The following is a 17043-nucleotide window of genomic DNA, read 5'->3' on the forward strand; positions in this document are numbered from 1 at the left end:
TTTAGGTCACACCACTTCAGATTCACAGTTAAAATAAGGCCTCATCTCAGCCTGACCAGGACGTGGTACAACACACAGATTTACATTCATAATACGTGTGTTGTATGGGGAAGTTACTGGGTAGCCCAGAGACATGATTTTGTAAGAAGGAGCACATCAGAAAGTGAGGGTGAATTCTGTTGATTGGGGCGTGTTTGTAGGCTTAACTATGGTTGTAGGCTTAAGTATTGGTTAACTGGCACACAGATTGTATTGAAACTTGAATGGGTGGGACTGTCAGGGACATGTGAGAAAGTGGATAAGTGAGTTTTAACCGTACCTTGGCATAGTCCAGGGGCAGCTGGTCCTCTGGGCACTTGAAGACCCCCTCACTGTAAGACATAAGAAGGAAAGGACACGTTAATAATCATTGACAATCCATTTCTTTGATAGGGTACCACTGTCCTAAGAGGTCCACACACAGTGCCCTTGCCTCTCCTCCAGTTGCCTTCAAAAAGCACCCGCACACCCATTCTCTGCTCTCACACACCCATCCCAACCACACTGCACTGTACAATAAAGCTTTAGTTTCTCTGAGCCACTAACTTTTATGAAGTTGCCCTTTCATGTTCCTCCCTCCAGGGATTTATTTCCACACATTCCCAGTTGTATTACTGGAGAGGAAAAGAGAAGACGTTGCAGCCTGATCTGTCTATCTATAATACATTAAGGGCTTCTCTCCCCCGCCCCTACCCCTCCCTTTCTCTCTTGCTGTCATGTCAAAGGTGTTCATTTTTACCCCTCTTTTTAAAGGCAGGGGGATGACAATCTGAGCGTGTGTGAAGAGGCTTCCTGCTTCCTATAAAGAGCAGGAGGCCGGTAACTTTGTACCCTCCCTCCCTTCTCTATTTTCTCCAGCGGCAATAAAACCCAAATTAAGATCTGAGATCTCTGGTTTTATCACACAGGCAGCGGCAAAAATGAAACACTCTGCCTGCCTTGATTTAGCTGCCTTTTACCAAGGGCAGGAAGAGATGGGTGGCCTGCCATGAGATGGGTGGCCTGCCATGAGATGGGTGGCCTGCCATGAGATGGGTGGCCTGCCATGAGATGGGTGGTGGTGGCCCTCTGGTAACAACGCAGCACGTCCCCAGTCCTGACGCCACCATGAAATATTCACTCTAGTAAATAATACAGATGACGTCAGTAGTGTAGGCAGGCAGTGGGGGGAAGCTCACCGTGTTGAGCCCATAGATGTACTATGCAGTAGATCTACAAAGAAGGCGCTGACAGAGCAACTTTGCAGTATTTTGTTTTTTGTGTGTTATTTCTTACAAGCATTTTGCTACACCTGCAATAACATCTGCTAAATATGTGTACGTGACCAATGTCATTTTATTTTATTTACAGCGAAGCGAGTCAATAAGTGACACAAAGAGCAACTTTAAAGGGCCATCAGTGGCAGATCCCCTGAGATTTTGCCTTGCGAGAGTACAGGGGAACCGAGTGCAAACTGAAAATGTCAGCAGTCAGACATCAACAGCGCGCTAAATGAATGGTAGACGAACGGGAAATCTACATTCGGTGCGATGTGTGCACCCCTTAAAGAGACGTGTCTGTAGTGAAGTGGTGGGCTGCAGGCCCCCTGCTGAGCCATAGTGGTGGCTGGGACATGGATCAAGAGGGTCAGTCAGTCAGTCAGTCAGTCAGTCAGTGACATGAGAATGTACTTCCCTTTCCTCGTGGCCCAGTGCACATATATGGGATCGTAATGTAATTTTCATAGGCCGCAGCCAGGCAAGAGATTTGCAAGAATTGATAGAGGTACTGTAACACTCATGGCGAAATGCTCCTTTGCTTTGCATACCTTTTCATTGCCCACGGGTGTGAGAGGGGGACTAAAATAACCTCAGTGTTTTGGGTTGAAGCCACAAGGCCCTGAAGCTCCATCTGTCCTACTATCACCATGTACGAGGTAAACAACAGAAAAAAAAGCTGACCTCTCCATAAAGTACATTAATAGATTAATAGGAAAACAAAGAGCCCGAAGGGGGCAGGGAGGGCAGTGGTCTCTGCTCCCAGGGTCCTACAATGGGTGCCTCCCATTATGGGGACTACTTTTGCACTATGTAGGGTATAAGTTGCCATTTGGGATGCATACAACGTCCCTATTGACCAGGGTCCCCGTGGCCATTGTTACACCCTGGAATCTAGTTGGCCTCAATGTCAATTGACAGAGCTTGAGGCCCCCAGGGAGTGGACCAGAGACCCAGGGCCATGTGGTGGTGGAACACATGATCAGTGATCATCCTGCACTTTGCCCCGGCTGGGCTGCCTGGCCTGCCTCTCCAGCTGCTGTGGAATCAGCTGCATGCAGAACAACAGACCAGAGGGATGACAGGGGGAGGGGGGGGAGGTGAGGGAGGGAGGGGGAGGTTAATGCATTACGAGACGACAGTAATTCCAGTCCATTAGGGTCACTCTGTCAGCAGGGAGCTGGAGAGCAATTAATAAACAATGCGTCTGTAAAAAAAAAAAATCTATCGATCACCAGGTGAAAGAGCCCAGTCAGCAGAACATCTCATATGTACTGTGAAATCATTTACTAATCTCCATCATTAGAGCCTCATCTATTTGATGTTGATTATGCGTTTTAGAGCTACAGGGCCGGACTGCATGACGCAGAGCTGTGGGCTACATCCCAAACAACACCCTACTCCCTATATAGTGCACTATTTTCTTTTTACCGGGGCCCACAAAAGTAGTGCACTGTATAGGGAATAGGGGGCCATTTGGTACGTGGGGCTGTGTAGTGACTCTTCCCCAATAACGAGAAAGGAAATAGGAACAGACAGAAAGGGGTTCCTTGCTGGACTAGACAGGGGAGATGTAAGCAGTGCAGGAAAGAAGGGTTTACAGGTAAAGGACCCACCCAGGCTGCTCCTCTGCTCTGTCTGACACAGAGAGGCAGACAGTCGAAAAAACGTAGTCACAGCCTGTCAGGATTATTCCCTCCCTGCTTTGCAGAGAACGTCCTGCAGCCACGTATTCATCTGCTTGGCCCGCTGTTCATAATGCTCCCCGACTCTACAGCCCGCTTGTTTGTGGAACTCACTGCCGCTTTGTGACAGCACATTAGCAGAGAGGAGGGTGCATTGGATTAATAATAGCTTCTATACAAGTCTTCCCTTTCGCTTGACAAACCATTTCTATGACTACTTGAAGACCTTCTTACAGTGGAGAGTAAGGTTGCACTAATGACTGTTCAATGCCCTTGACTACTTCAATGCCCACCTCCAATCACTCAGCACTGTGAGAGGATCAACAATATTGTTATTGTAACACTGAAAAAAGGGAAAATTACTTTGCATACATACAGTACAGCCTGGTCACCCGCAGGGACCTTGCACCCTGTCCACTCACAAACCAACGGCATTACTGATACCAACAGTTTCACTCCAACTAGGCTACAGTTTCACAGGAGACAAATATGTGCCTACTACGATACACAGGTCAGAGATAACAGTGCCTGACTTGAACACAGCAAGCAAAGTCAATGATTATACAGGGTGAGTGGCTGATAAACTACAAACTAACCAATCACTCATGTTGGGAAAGCACTGCAGACAGAACTGCTCGGTAACCACATAGCATGTTTAATATAATCACCACATTAAAATGTCAATGGGTTCCCATCCTTTCCCTGTCTCAAATACCGTGAGAGTAGCCTAGGCTCCACAGCTGTTGTGCTGCAGTGCAGGGAGGCCAAAATCCGATCCAGCAGGCCCGCGGACCAAAACAGCAGAAGGCTGGATGAGTATGCCCCACACCTAATTACATGTTCAAAATCACCCCCTTATCTGGTCAGACAACAGCCTTCTCCCCTGTTCTAATTAGGGTCATTTCCCCTCCATGGGTGAAAGTCCCCCAGCATTACCCTATTATTTCCCTGTACCCCCCTGACCCATCCCCCCTCTCCAGCCCCTAATTGCACCCTCTCTCTTGCCCTCAAATCCTCTTGTAGGCCATGAGAGCAGATTAAACAGCCATCCATTGAGCCCAGTGATAAAGTGAGGACAGCAATCACAACACTGTACCGTCACCCTCCTTATGCCTCGTGACAGGCAGACGGCCGCCGAGAAGAACAAGACAAATCCCCCAGGTTTGGTTGGCCTGCCGAAGACTGCAGACAGGCTGTCTAGGGACCGTACAGCCACCACACACAGAGAAAGCTGCCAGGGAGACCCCAGACCCGAACCAGGTTTACAATAGTAAAGGGCATGGCTGTGTAGAGCTAAACAAACACCTCAGAGGAGTTTATAAGAGTTCTGGAGAGCAGGACGTCTGTGACCTGTTAACGTCCAAAAGAGAGTTCTGCTATTGCTGTAGAGGTTGACTTCTGTCCCAAATAGTACCCTATTCCTTAAATAGTGCACTACTTTTGACCAAGGCCCATAGGCCATTTGGGACTCAGAGGAGGTATTTTCAAACTCAGAGATCTTATCAAGACACTTGACTGGGTTGTCTGGCAAGTAGATGTATCAGGCCTGGCTTGCTTGTCTTCTCTGGAAGCTTACCCTGAGGTTTAATGTTCATCCTCATGCAAAATCATTTTATTTTGAAGTAAAGAAGTAGATTAACTCTTCTACACAAACAAGATCTTAAATGCCATCAGTTCCTTTTATTCAGGCTTCCTGACTTTCAGTCTCCCAGCTGATCCCAAGTCCATGCTTCTGCTACCAGAATGTTGGGAGAAAACAGGAATCTTGTTTCATCTCAGCAGGAGATTCTTAATCCCCGAAATCCAACAGTTTTTTTTGTGTGTATATGAATGTGTGTGTGTATGTGTTATAACTGACATCAAATTATCAGCCTCTTGTTTCCAACAGTAATGAGACTGTCATTATAACTGCCCTTTATAAGCCCGTTGACAGACTAGCCTCCTGTCCAGGAAGTGTACTTGTACACCACAGAAACATGACCCTAAGGGCCATTCTGGCTTGCACAATATAATATATGCACAATAAACCTATCCTATGCAATGCTGAAAGGGAGAAAATGTAAACCCGTTCCAGTTGAATTAAATGGCCTGTCGTAAAACTACATTTTCAGTTGTTTATACGATGCCTAGTAGTAACCAACAACAGATTGGGAGATTTCTTGCTGATGTTAGTAGCAGTTGGAGCTAATGAAAGGACTCTAAATCACAGCTCTCCTTCAAAAGATAAAGAGTCTCCATCACATTTGACTAAATACACTACATGACCAAAGGTATGTGGACACCTGCTCATCGAACATCTCATTCCAAAATCATGGGCATTAATATGGAGTTGGTTCCCCCCTTTGCTGATATAACAGCATCCACTCTTCGGGGGAAGGCTTTCAACTAGATGTTGGAACATTTCTGTGGGGACTTGCTTCAATTCACCCACAAGAGCATTAATGAGATTGGCCACTGATGTTGGGCGTTTAGGCCTGGCTCGCAGTCTGCATTGCAATTCGTCCAAAAGGTGTTCGAGGGATTTGAGGTCAGGGCTCTGTGCAGGCCAGTCAAGTTCTTCCACACCGATCTCAACAAACCATTTCTGTGTGGACCTTGCTTTGTGCATGAGGGCATTGTCATACTGAAACAGGGAAGGGCCTTCCCCAAACTGTTGGGGAAGGTCACAAAGTTGGAAGCACAGGATTGTCTAGAAAGTCATTATATGCTGTAGCGTTAAGATGTCCTTCACTGGAACTAAGGGGCACGGCCGAACCATGAAAAACAGCCACAGACCATTATTCCTCCTCCATCAAACTTTACAGTTGGCACTATGCATTGGGGAAGGTAGCTTTCACTTGGCATCTGCCAAACCCAGATTCGTCCGTTGGACTGCCAGATGGTGAAGCGTGATTCCTCCCTCCAGAGAACACGTTTCCACTGCTCCAGAGTCCAATGGCGGTAAGCTTTACACCACTCCAGCCGACGCTTGGCATTGCGCATGGTGATCTTAGGCTTGTGTGCGGCTGCTTGGCCATGGAAACCCATTTCATGAAGCTCTCGACAAACAGTTCTTGTGCAGATGTAGTTTGGAACTTGGTAGTGAGTATTGCAACTGAGAACAGACCATTTTTAAGCGCTTCAACTCTTGGTGGTCCCGTTCTGTGATCTTGTGTGTCCTATCACTTCACAGCTGAGCTGTTGTTGCTCCAAGACGTTTCCACTTCACAATAACAGCACTTACAGTTGACCGGGGAAGCTCTAGCAGGAAAGAAATTTGACAAACTGACTTGTCGTTCTATGACGGTGCCACCTTGAAAGTTACTGAGCTCTTCAGTAAGGACATTCTACTGCCAATGTTTATCTATGGAGATTGCATGGCGGTGTGCTCGATTCTATACACCGGTCAGCAACGGGTGTGGCTGAAATAGACGAATCCACTCATTTGAAGGGGTGTCCACATACTTTTGTATATATATTGTACCTTTTCATTCAGAGAAGAGACAAAGGGGATTAGAGAAGTGATCTGAAGTACACTCCATATCCACATGAGTGAAGAGGTCTGTAGAACAGTGGAGGGGGAGATGGAGAGAGTCATTGGGCAGTGACTGAAGGGCCCCGAGCCAAAGAACAGGCTTCGCAAATGGCACCCTATTCCCTATAGTGCACTATTTTTGTCTAGAGACCTTTAAACTAAACTAGATGTCGACCGATTATGATTTAGTTAACTGTAAGGTTGCAAGATTGAATCCCTGAGCTGACAAGGTAAAAATCTGTCGTTCTGCCCCTGAACAAGGCAGTTAATCCACCGTTCCTAGGCCGTCATTGAAAATAAGAATATGTTTTTAACTGACTTGCCTAGTTAAATAAAGATTAAATAAAGGTGTCAAAAAATAAATAATCCAAAATTACAGATTTCCGATTATTATGAAAACTTGAAATCGGACCTAATTAATCGGCCATTTGGATTAATCGGCCTCTACTTTAAACCCTAGTCAAAATAAGTGCACTATATAGGGCATAGGGTGCCATTTGAGACACAACCAGAGGGATCCCCGGGATGAGGAAGGAGGTGGAGGACACAGGGTGAAGCAGGTGTTTCTACCTATGGAACCTGATACAATGGGAGGGTAGCATTCCCTGCTCCCGCTGAATGCGGACTCAGTTTACAGCCTGGACAAAGGCAGGGGCAGCAGCCCAAATATGCAGCCCCTATTCCCTACATAGTGCACTGCTTTTGACCAGGATTCATAGGGCTCTATATCAGAATAGGGTTCCATTTGGGAAGCAGCGAGGCTCACCTCAGACTTCTTCTTTGTCCCAGGGTGGAGAAGGAACTACCTCCACTTTCTCTATGTTTAACACTTTTTGGGTTACTACATGATTCCATATGTGTTATTTCATAGTTTTGATGTCTTCACTATTATTCTACAATGTAGAAAATAGTAAAAATAAAGAAGAACCCTGGAATGAGTAGCTGTGTCCAATCTATTGACTGGTACTGTACATCTTGTTTTGTTTTGCCTTTTTTAATAGGGGTTTGATTGACTGATGCATAGAGGACATGCTTGTACAGCAAATGTAATTTGTAAAATCATATCTGACTCACATCATTGGTGTTGGAATTGTCCATGTCCAGTCAGTGACAGCTTAATGTGAACTGACCATGTCTGACTATCTGAATGTCACGGACGTCAACAAGAGTTGATTCAGCCTCAGGTATTAGGCCTAGTTCCTCAAGATCCAGTTTGTTCAAGCCTGGACCCAGACAGTATGTATTCTGTATCTACTCTACTACAGACACTCTTAATACATTTTCATGAGTATCTCTAGTGTTGTTCTCAGCTACAATAGCACAAATGATGCAAGTGGAGGAAAGCCAACTAGGCCTCATACTACAAGGACAAGTGTGTGGGTGGTTGTCTGGCAGCGTTTCCATGGCTCTCTCTCTCTTCCTGCTCTCCCGTCAACATACTGGATGCGTCCCAAATGGCACCCTATTTCCTTTATAGTGCACAGAGCTCTATGGGCCTTGTGCAGTATAAAGAGAATAGGGTGCACTTTGGGACACAACCACTCTCCTCACTAGGATGAAAGATATTGACTAAGGTAGAAGAAACCCATGGGGAAAACTACTGTGTTTAAATAGCCTACAGACAGACATAGCATTCAGACAGTGAACATTCCCATCCAAGAGATGAGCTTCGTGATCAACACAAAATATACACTTGTGGCCAAAAATATTGGCACCCTTGCACTTTTTTCAAATAATACACCATTTCTAAAATGGCCTGGACAATATTATTGACACCTTCTATAAGTAGTTAAACATCATTTGATTTCAAGCAGGTGTTTCTCCTTTACTTTGGAATTGAACTCACCTGTAGTGAGTTGCAGGTGCCTGCAATATAAAAAGCACACATTTAACCAGTTTGATCAGAGAAAAGGACTCCTTCTCCTGTTCTGTGTCACTGTGTGTACCGCAATGAGCATGGAGAAAAGAAAGAAAACCAGAGAATTATCTGAAGAGGTCTGACACAAGATTGTAGCCAAGCATGGACAATCAATCTCAAGGCTAGAACTCCATCTCCAGAGACATTGATGTTCACATTTTCACCGTACGTAATATTATCAAGAAGTTTAAGTCCAAAACCCACTGTAGCCTACCTCCCTGTACGTGTCTGCAAGAGAAAAGTTGATGGAAGATTGCAGCAAAGGATTATCTGAATGGTGGAGAAAGCACCTCGATCAACTGCCACGCAGATTCAAGCTGACCTTCAGACACAAGGTATGACAGTTTCAACAAGCACCATGATACTCCTATCATATAACCCCCAGGAGGACCCCACTGCTGAGAGAGAGACATAAGAACGCCCATCTGCAATTTGGCAAAACTCACCTGAACATGCCAAAATCCTTATTGGAGAATGTTCTGTGGAGAGACATCTCTATGTTTAAAAAAAATATATATATATTTTTTTATTTTACCCCTTTTTCTCCCTAATTTCGTGGTATCCAATTAGTAGTAGTTACTGTCTTGTCTCATCGCTGTAACTCCCGTACGGACTAGGGAGAGGCGAAGGTCGAGAACCATGCGTCCTCCGAAACACAACCCAACCAAGCCGCACTACACAACTCTCATCCAACCCGGAAGCCAGCCGCACCCATGTGTCGGAGGAAACACCGTACACCTAGCGACCTGGTCAGCGTGCACTGTGCCCGGTCCGCCACAGGAGTCGCTAGTGTGCGATGAGACAAGGACATCCCTGCCGGCCAAACCCTCCCTAACCCCGGACGACGCTGGGCCAATTGTGCGTCGCCCCCTGAGCCTTGCGGTCGCGGCCGGCTGCGGCAGGGCCTGGGCTCAGACCCAGAATCTCTGGTGGCACAGCTAGCACTGCAATACAGTGCCTTAGACCACTGTGTCACCCAGGAGGCCCCTCACCATCTCTATGTTTACAGAAAAAAATGAAGCCTTCAACAAAAAGAGCAACTTCCCTACAGTCAAACGTGGAGGAGGTTCAGGGAAGCTGTGGGGTTGCTTTGCTGCCTCTGGCACTGGGTGCCTTGAACGGGTGCACGGTATCGTGAAATCAGGAGAATACCAAGGCATTTTGGAGTGCAATGTCAGACCCAGTGTCAGAAACCTGGGTCTCCTTCAAAGGTCATGGGTCTTCAAGCAGGACAATGACCAAAACACACTTCAAAAAGCACCCAGGAATGTTTCAAGACAAAACACTGGACTGTTTTGAAGTGGCCAGCAATGAGTCCAGATCTAAACCCCATTAAAAACTTCTGGAGAGATCTGAAAATAGCAGTTGGGAGAAGGCACCCTTCAAGTCTGAGAGAACTGGAACATTTTGCACAAGAGGAGTGAGCCAAACTGCCACTAAAATGGTGCAGGAAGCTCATTGATGGCTATAGGAAGCAGTTGATTGCAGTTATTTTGACCAAAGGCTGTGCTACCAATTATTAAGTCTTGGCTATTTTAAATGGATATGTTAAGTTATGAATGAATAAAAAACAAAGGTTCTGTAATATTAAGTGAAATAAAGAATTGTGGAGACCAAATACTTCATTTAAACTTAGTTACTTGAAAAAAGTGCAAGGGGGACAATATTTTTAGGCCACGACTGTAGGCCTATACCAAGGCCATCATATCAGTTCCTTATTCCACACAAGGAGGATGTGTCTCAGGAAGATTCATAAACAGTATTGGTAAGGATGCAATGTTGTGTTTAATGAGAGCTTCCCATAACTCAGGTGGGGGTCAGGTGAACCATAAAGAGTCAATGGGTGCGTCCGAAATAACACCCTATTCCCTATATAGTGCACTACCACTGGGTCTCGGTGATGCCGATCATGCACAGAGAAAGTGGAGGAAGTTCCTTCTCCTCCCAGGGGCATAGAAGAGGGCTGGGATGAGCCTGGTTGCATCCCAAATGGCACCCTATTCACATGTAGAGCCCTCTGGGTCCTGGGCAAAAGTAGACCACTATATTGGGGGAAATGGTGGCATTACGGACACAGGTATTGATCATGGGACAGCTCTCTAGAAAAATGTACAAAGATGGAAGTTCTTCAGATGCAAGTGACGGCACTAGTTTGCACCGCTTACTTAACAAAATACATTTTTCTTTGCGTTTCTCCGTGTGAGCTGGCAATTGTGAGCACAAGCCATCTGTGAGCTAATTCACACAGTCCTACCACGTTCAAAGGTTAGCGAAATATCAATTTGTTTTCAAATGCCATCTTTGTTTAGCAGCACTAATGCAGGCAGTTGATGAAGGGTAATAATGTGTTAACGTATATTTTCCTAGGGTTTTAGAATTGCATCATAATCAAGCTTTTGAATAATCATCATAATCATAATCAAGCTTACGAATTGCATGCATGGCAGCAGCCCCGAGTAGAGCGTAGGGGAACAAGCTAGCACGTCAAAACCTGACAACAAAAAAGGGCAAAGTTATGTTCCCTGACATCCTTGTAAGAAAAGGAACAGACGGATAGTTCCCTGACATTTATGATATCAGACGTATGTTCTGAGCCACAGGGAGTTCTCAGAGAATACATCATGGAATAGGTTCTACACACTGTTCAGAGGGGGATCTGAGGTGGTTGATCGGTTGGAAACCAGGAGCGTCTGCTCTACACCGTTAGCCTACACTGTGACTCATAGTGGCACAGCTCTGATGCAAGTCGATTGTGTTCTGGCGCAACAGAAAACACGGACCCCCCAAAGGGTCCAGCCACCTGCCAGAGCACAGAGGAGAGAGGGAGGGATGCAGCCATCTGCAAATTGGGTTCAAGTCTCTGAGACGCCATAATCCATGTTTAAGTGTGCGGGAGGAGGGGAGACGGAGCTTTCACTCCTTCACAATCCCTGTTGCCGTCTCCTTCCATCAATGTGACTGTGCTATAGACATGGAGTCTTCATCAGGGGAACCAGGGCCTCAGAATCCTCACTTGGCCTGCAAACTGCCAAACCAACTGCCAACCCAGCACAACCTTTCTTGTCGACTTTGTACTTTTGTAATAGTCAATCGGATGAAAATACTGTCAACTGAGTAATTTCATGGTTTCCTTGAACTCGCTTGAACTGGCAAACCTTCATTGGTGATCTATAGCTCAGCTGACAGAGTTAAGTGCTTCATTGGGTTGGCAATGAATCCTCTCCAATGGGATGGACTGCATATAAGGCTGGATTTACCTGTACTGTTTAGCCTACATGTACTTGGATGGTACTCAAATAGGATAAATAAATTAGCAAATTTAATGCGTTCCAAGGCTCTAAATTAACATTTTTCACTGGTAGCACTTGTGCATACATGAAATTTAGGAGCACCAGAAAATAACATTTTTTAAAAATTGATTTAGGTACAGCCTATATCGGACCTGTATGAATTCTAGCAACTGTTGAAGCATTTTGTGCTCTAGAAACGAATTGGTAACACTGCAAACACACTAGTTTATTATAAAAGCTAAAATGTTGATAAGAATACCCGTCATTGCAATTACAAAGTCGTTTGTAAAATATTAGATTTCTACATTGTGTAGAAGCACTATTTTCCCATCGAGATGCATTAAATTGAAAATTGTACACCGTCACTGAACTGTCAATCATTTATTGCTATGATCAAAGATCATGGACATACTGACAAGATTACACGTCTCTCCGTCGTAACAATGGAAGTTGACCACAAAGCGGCTGTCCAGCTCCCACCTATCCTTTCTTTGGATTGGTGGATACATTTCATTTTTGTAATCCTTTTTTAAATATTCAATGAGGGTTGATGACGTTAACCACCTGTATTCAATGAAGAGAGATGCTATGCTACTAGCCTTATGCCATAAATATATGCAAAGCCATCTCGTAGTGTTGGTTATTGCTTTTTGAGGTTGGTTTGATTATTTAAAAAATAATCACGTTAACAACACATAATTTAAAAAATTATACAAGTCCCATGATTGTAGTGACTGCCCATTACTGCTTATTAACCATAATTTATTCATATTACTTTACTTGAATAAAATATTTAATTTGCTGTATATATTACAATAGTTTTATTTGCTGACTTTATTATTTCATTCCAAGTCATCATCTCATCTCTTTAGAGCTGCTGCCTGTGCTGTCTGCCAAAATCCCTATTTTAGTAGTTCTTCAAAGTAAATAAAGCACACTTTTATGACTTCTGAAAATCAACTATCAATCACTTAGATCATGTATTTTCTGGTAGAGATACCTCACGAAGCAACAGCTGCTCTCTATACCCTCTTACGATCGCATTGTTCGGTCTCTTCCGTAGCAGGCGTAAAAGAAACAGACCTGAACAGTAGATGCGCAATGGATTATGGTAATTTCTCCCATAAGCTTTATCCAACGAACCATGGTACAGTTAGTGCCTACAAAAAGATGCCATTACTATTTCTCTCTATTGATCTCCTGAAGAAGCTATCCCTTTTCCTTTCTCTCTGTGCCCCCAAATGCTTTGATATACTGGTACATTTACCTGGTTGTTAGCCAGCCAACCCGCTCCACTGTCGATGTTAATGGCTAAACAAAGTGACTGAACAAAGTAGTAACAAATGGTTAATAACACGCAAGTAGTTCTAGAACGGCCCACAACATGGTTTATGATTTATCCTTGCGATCCGCTATAGCAGAGTTTCCCAAACTCGGTCCTGGCCCCCTCCCCCCATAAACAAGTCATCTAAATCAGCTGTGTAGTGCTAGGGCAAAACCCAAAACATGCACCCAGAGGGGGCCCCAGGACTGGGTTTGGGAAACCCTGCGCTATAGAAAGATAAAAATGATCTTTTGACCTGGTTGGGTTAGAAGCAAGTCCCTTTCGCTGTAGTAATGTGCAACCATGATGCTAACGGATCTGCTCTCGCTTGTTTCTCCAGGGCTACAGCCAAGCCTTGTCATTACAACAATTATTATCTGGGAGATGTTTTTTATAGTTGCAAAGTGCTCCCAAAATAAAATTCCTGGTCGCACAGCAAAATATTTAGTCAGATATGCGGCCAAATCGGTCACACTTTAGAGCCCTGAATGCATTGCCAGATCATTTTTCCACCCACATTTTTTTATATGCTTCCTGCATGCAGGAGGTAGAAGTGAATCAATTGAATTTCATTTCCTCCTGCTGATCTGGGTCCAGGGTGGGGTTTGAGATGGAGAGCGGTCCCATCAATCCTAATGGGAGCTAGCTGGGCTCTGGCTGCACACCACGCATGACTACAGCTGCCCTCATACTCAACACATTCGCAGCACAGATAAAGTACAAAGAGACAAGAAACCCCTTACAGCCACACACACTGTACACACACCCCCAAGCAGGACCAGCAGTATCACTGCTCTGAGCACTTCAGTTGAATCCATGACAACCCATCTAAGAATGGGGACTTGATGAGGGAATAAAAAGGAGAAGGTTGTCTTTGATCTTAAGTTTGATCTGCATCCCAAATGGCACCCTATTCCCAATATACATTTGACCAGAGCACTACATTTGACCAGAGCCCCATGGGCCCTATAAAGGGAATAGGGTGCCATTTGAGATGCACTCAAGGTGTAGAGGTAGTGGAGTGTGGTTGATTGGGCTTCTCACAGGGCTTGGCTACCACCAGGGGCCAATGAAGGTTCTGGGTTTGACATGGCACACATGTGAGAAGGAGCCACTAGCCTCTGAAGAAGTGCTAAGAGCTCCTGTCAAAGTATTAGAGGTGTGAAACTCCCCACTCTGATCAGTACTGTCTGCTTCTACTCTCTTTACTTCTCACACCCACACAACTCTGGTAAACTGGGGCACTATAAAACAGAGCAGATGCTTAATCTTCAGTTTACACATATTGGACTCAAATTAGCATACACACACACAGTAAATGCATTTCCTCACACATGCATTTCCTGACGTTTTAATGACAGATGGTAGATCTAATTCTAGCTTTTCTTTCAGGGGGCAGATGTCTGCTGTGGGGGTGATCCGCAACGAGCGACGTCTGCTGCCTTTGAAGGGCTGTGGTGCCGCCACAGTAATCCTGAAGGATGCCAACCAACGCTGGGCAGAGGGGCTCAGAGACTGGCTTATGACTAGCCCAAGCACTGATTGGCTTATTAAAAGAGGCACTTTGTCTTATTATAAACACATAGCATAGGACTAAGAGACTGTCCTGCCATCACCCCTCAAACACTGAGGATGTGTCACAATTGGCATACTATTTCTTATGTAGTGCACTACTTTTGACCAGGGCCCAACCTGAGTGAGCTAATGGAGCCAGAAAGTAAAGCATACATCAATACAGTAAATCTGAGACATAAAGGTGACATCCTGCCCCCTTCTCAAACTCACAGGAGGTATTCAGACTCCTCTTACTAACACCTCACTAATCTCTGGTATTCACCGGCAGGATATCCGGCAGATGAGAAGAGTGCAGGTTTGGTCTTAATCCTGAGGGATGAGAGAAACAGAAGAGTACTATTCCATCCCTGCTTCTTAAAGCACCGCCTGTGATTAGTTAAGACACTGCTGGAGGTATAAGCTCCTTAATGCAGAGGTGAGATGGTTCCTCATTGGGAAATGAAATCTATTTGAGACCTCATGGGACAGCCTACTTTAGGGATAAAGACTGCAGCATCCCCAAATCCTCTGCACATTCTAACAAAGGCAAAAAGCTGTAAAACTGACAGAGATTAAAATTGCACTTTTTCACTACTTACCACAAAAGTTGCCTTGATACTTACGACCAAACTGAAGTATGACGTAATCAGCAGACACATATCATACCGTAGACTAGAGGTTTCCCCCGGAAGGCATCCCACCACCAAAAACCACAGTCAGAGTACTGTGAGTAGAATGTCTATCATCCTCTAGACATGAGTAGGGCTGTGGCAGTCATGTACTGTAATTTCGTCAGCCGATTGTCAAGCAAATAACTGCCAGTCTCACAGTAGTCGACCGTTCTTTAACATAAACACAATTAGCATCTCCTGGCTAGGCTACAAGCCACTGATGTAGACCTTTGGAACATCTACATTTTAAAAAGTCTAATAAATCCATGTAATATAGTCTACACCATTACAATAAATCCATGTAATACAGCCTACACCATAACAATAAATCCATGTAATACAGCCTACACCATAACAATAAATCCATGTAATACAGCCTACACCATTACAATAAATCCATGTAATATAGTCTACACCATAACAATAAATCCATGTAATACAGCCTACACCATTACAATAAATCCATGTAATATAGCCTACACCATTACAATAAATCCATGTAATATAGCCTACACCATTACAATAAATCCATTATTTATTTTAGACAGGTCTTAAGAAACATGATATGAAGAAAATGGAGTCTATTTCAGAAGAACAGAATAGCATATTCTGAGTTGTCCCTATGTTAGGTCCTGATCTGGCTATGCCATATGGCTGTGGGCTACACTAGGTCATTTAGCAGACAAGATTTGCTGAGCATTTCATGGTATTATTTTCTAGTATGAAAAATACAATTGAACAAAGCTGAATAAAATAGAAAGGATATGTTCTCAAAATGATTTGAGGGAGTGCACACATGCGGCTATTCTGTGTTGAGAGGTTAACAAAGAAATAGGTATTCCTATATGCTTCATTTAAAGTTATGTAACTTTAGTTGTGATACAAACGTTGGGCTATATGTTTAGATTTTTAATACATTGTAAGGCTGCGACTCTAATGATGATTTGAAAAAAGTCGCTTGAAAGGCATGAGATCTGCTTTGTTTTTTTGTACAGGCTGTACACACTTCTCTCATTCACAATTTGACAATGATCTCCCCCAAACTTGAAACTCACGCACTACGTATGTGTGTCAGTTAGGCTCTACAACCGTTGTAAAGCGGATTAATATGCTTAATTTTAACTTGAGGTGTGCGATTATGATTTGAAAAAGTTGCCAAAAAAAGCATGCGTATTTTCTTGCCTTACTGCACACAAGATGGGCATCATTCACAAGCGCTAATATATCATTCACAAGTGATAGGCTAATATTGTCACCCATCACACTATTCTTGATTTCATTTTCTCTTTACATATACTAAATAATATATGTGTGAGATTTGTTTTGATTTAGAATGGACCATTATTATGCACCTGTCTGGAAACAGGGGCAGGGGGAAAAATACATGTCATCTATGCACTTAAATAGAGAATGGAGGAAGCTTTTCTCGTGGTTCACTTTCATGCCAGCCACGTAGGCTATATTCCTATTGTAAAGAGAAGCAATGAGCTTAATATTAGGAAAGTTGAGAAATAAATATAGTAGGCCTGGCCTATAGAAAGCTGGTGGGATCCTCCTCTTTTTAATAGAGGCCATCACTCTGTTTTCTCACACAATTGCATAGCCTATAGAAATGTTGCGCAACATGAGCTCATGAAGTGTTTGATTAGATTTTCGATGACATTTACATTGATGTCAGAGTGATTAGAGGGACAATAGAGTGCTGAGTACCAGGCAGTTACCAAGTTTGGTAGGCTATCAATGACCATCAGTGGCATCAGAACTTAGAGAAGCCTAATTACCATGACTAAAC

General features: G+C 44.1%; 1 protein-coding gene across 1 annotated transcript in view; it reads right to left on the reverse strand.

Moving 5' to 3' along the window:
- Positions 1-17043, reverse strand: part of LOC118365170 (TNF receptor-associated factor 4-like) — a 49339-nt gene that overhangs the window by 11435 nt on the left and 20861 nt on the right. The window contains exon 2 of the mRNA XM_035747190.2: positions 320-371. Coding sequence (XP_035603083.1) covers positions 320-371 — 52 coding nt within the window. The remainder of the gene's footprint in view (positions 1-319; positions 372-17043) is intronic.

The sequence above is a fragment of the Oncorhynchus keta genome, chromosome 1 (genome assembly GCF_023373465.1).
Source record: "Oncorhynchus keta strain PuntledgeMale-10-30-2019 chromosome 1, Oket_V2, whole genome shotgun sequence".
Lineage (NCBI taxonomy): Eukaryota > Metazoa > Chordata > Actinopteri > Salmoniformes > Salmonidae > Oncorhynchus > Oncorhynchus keta.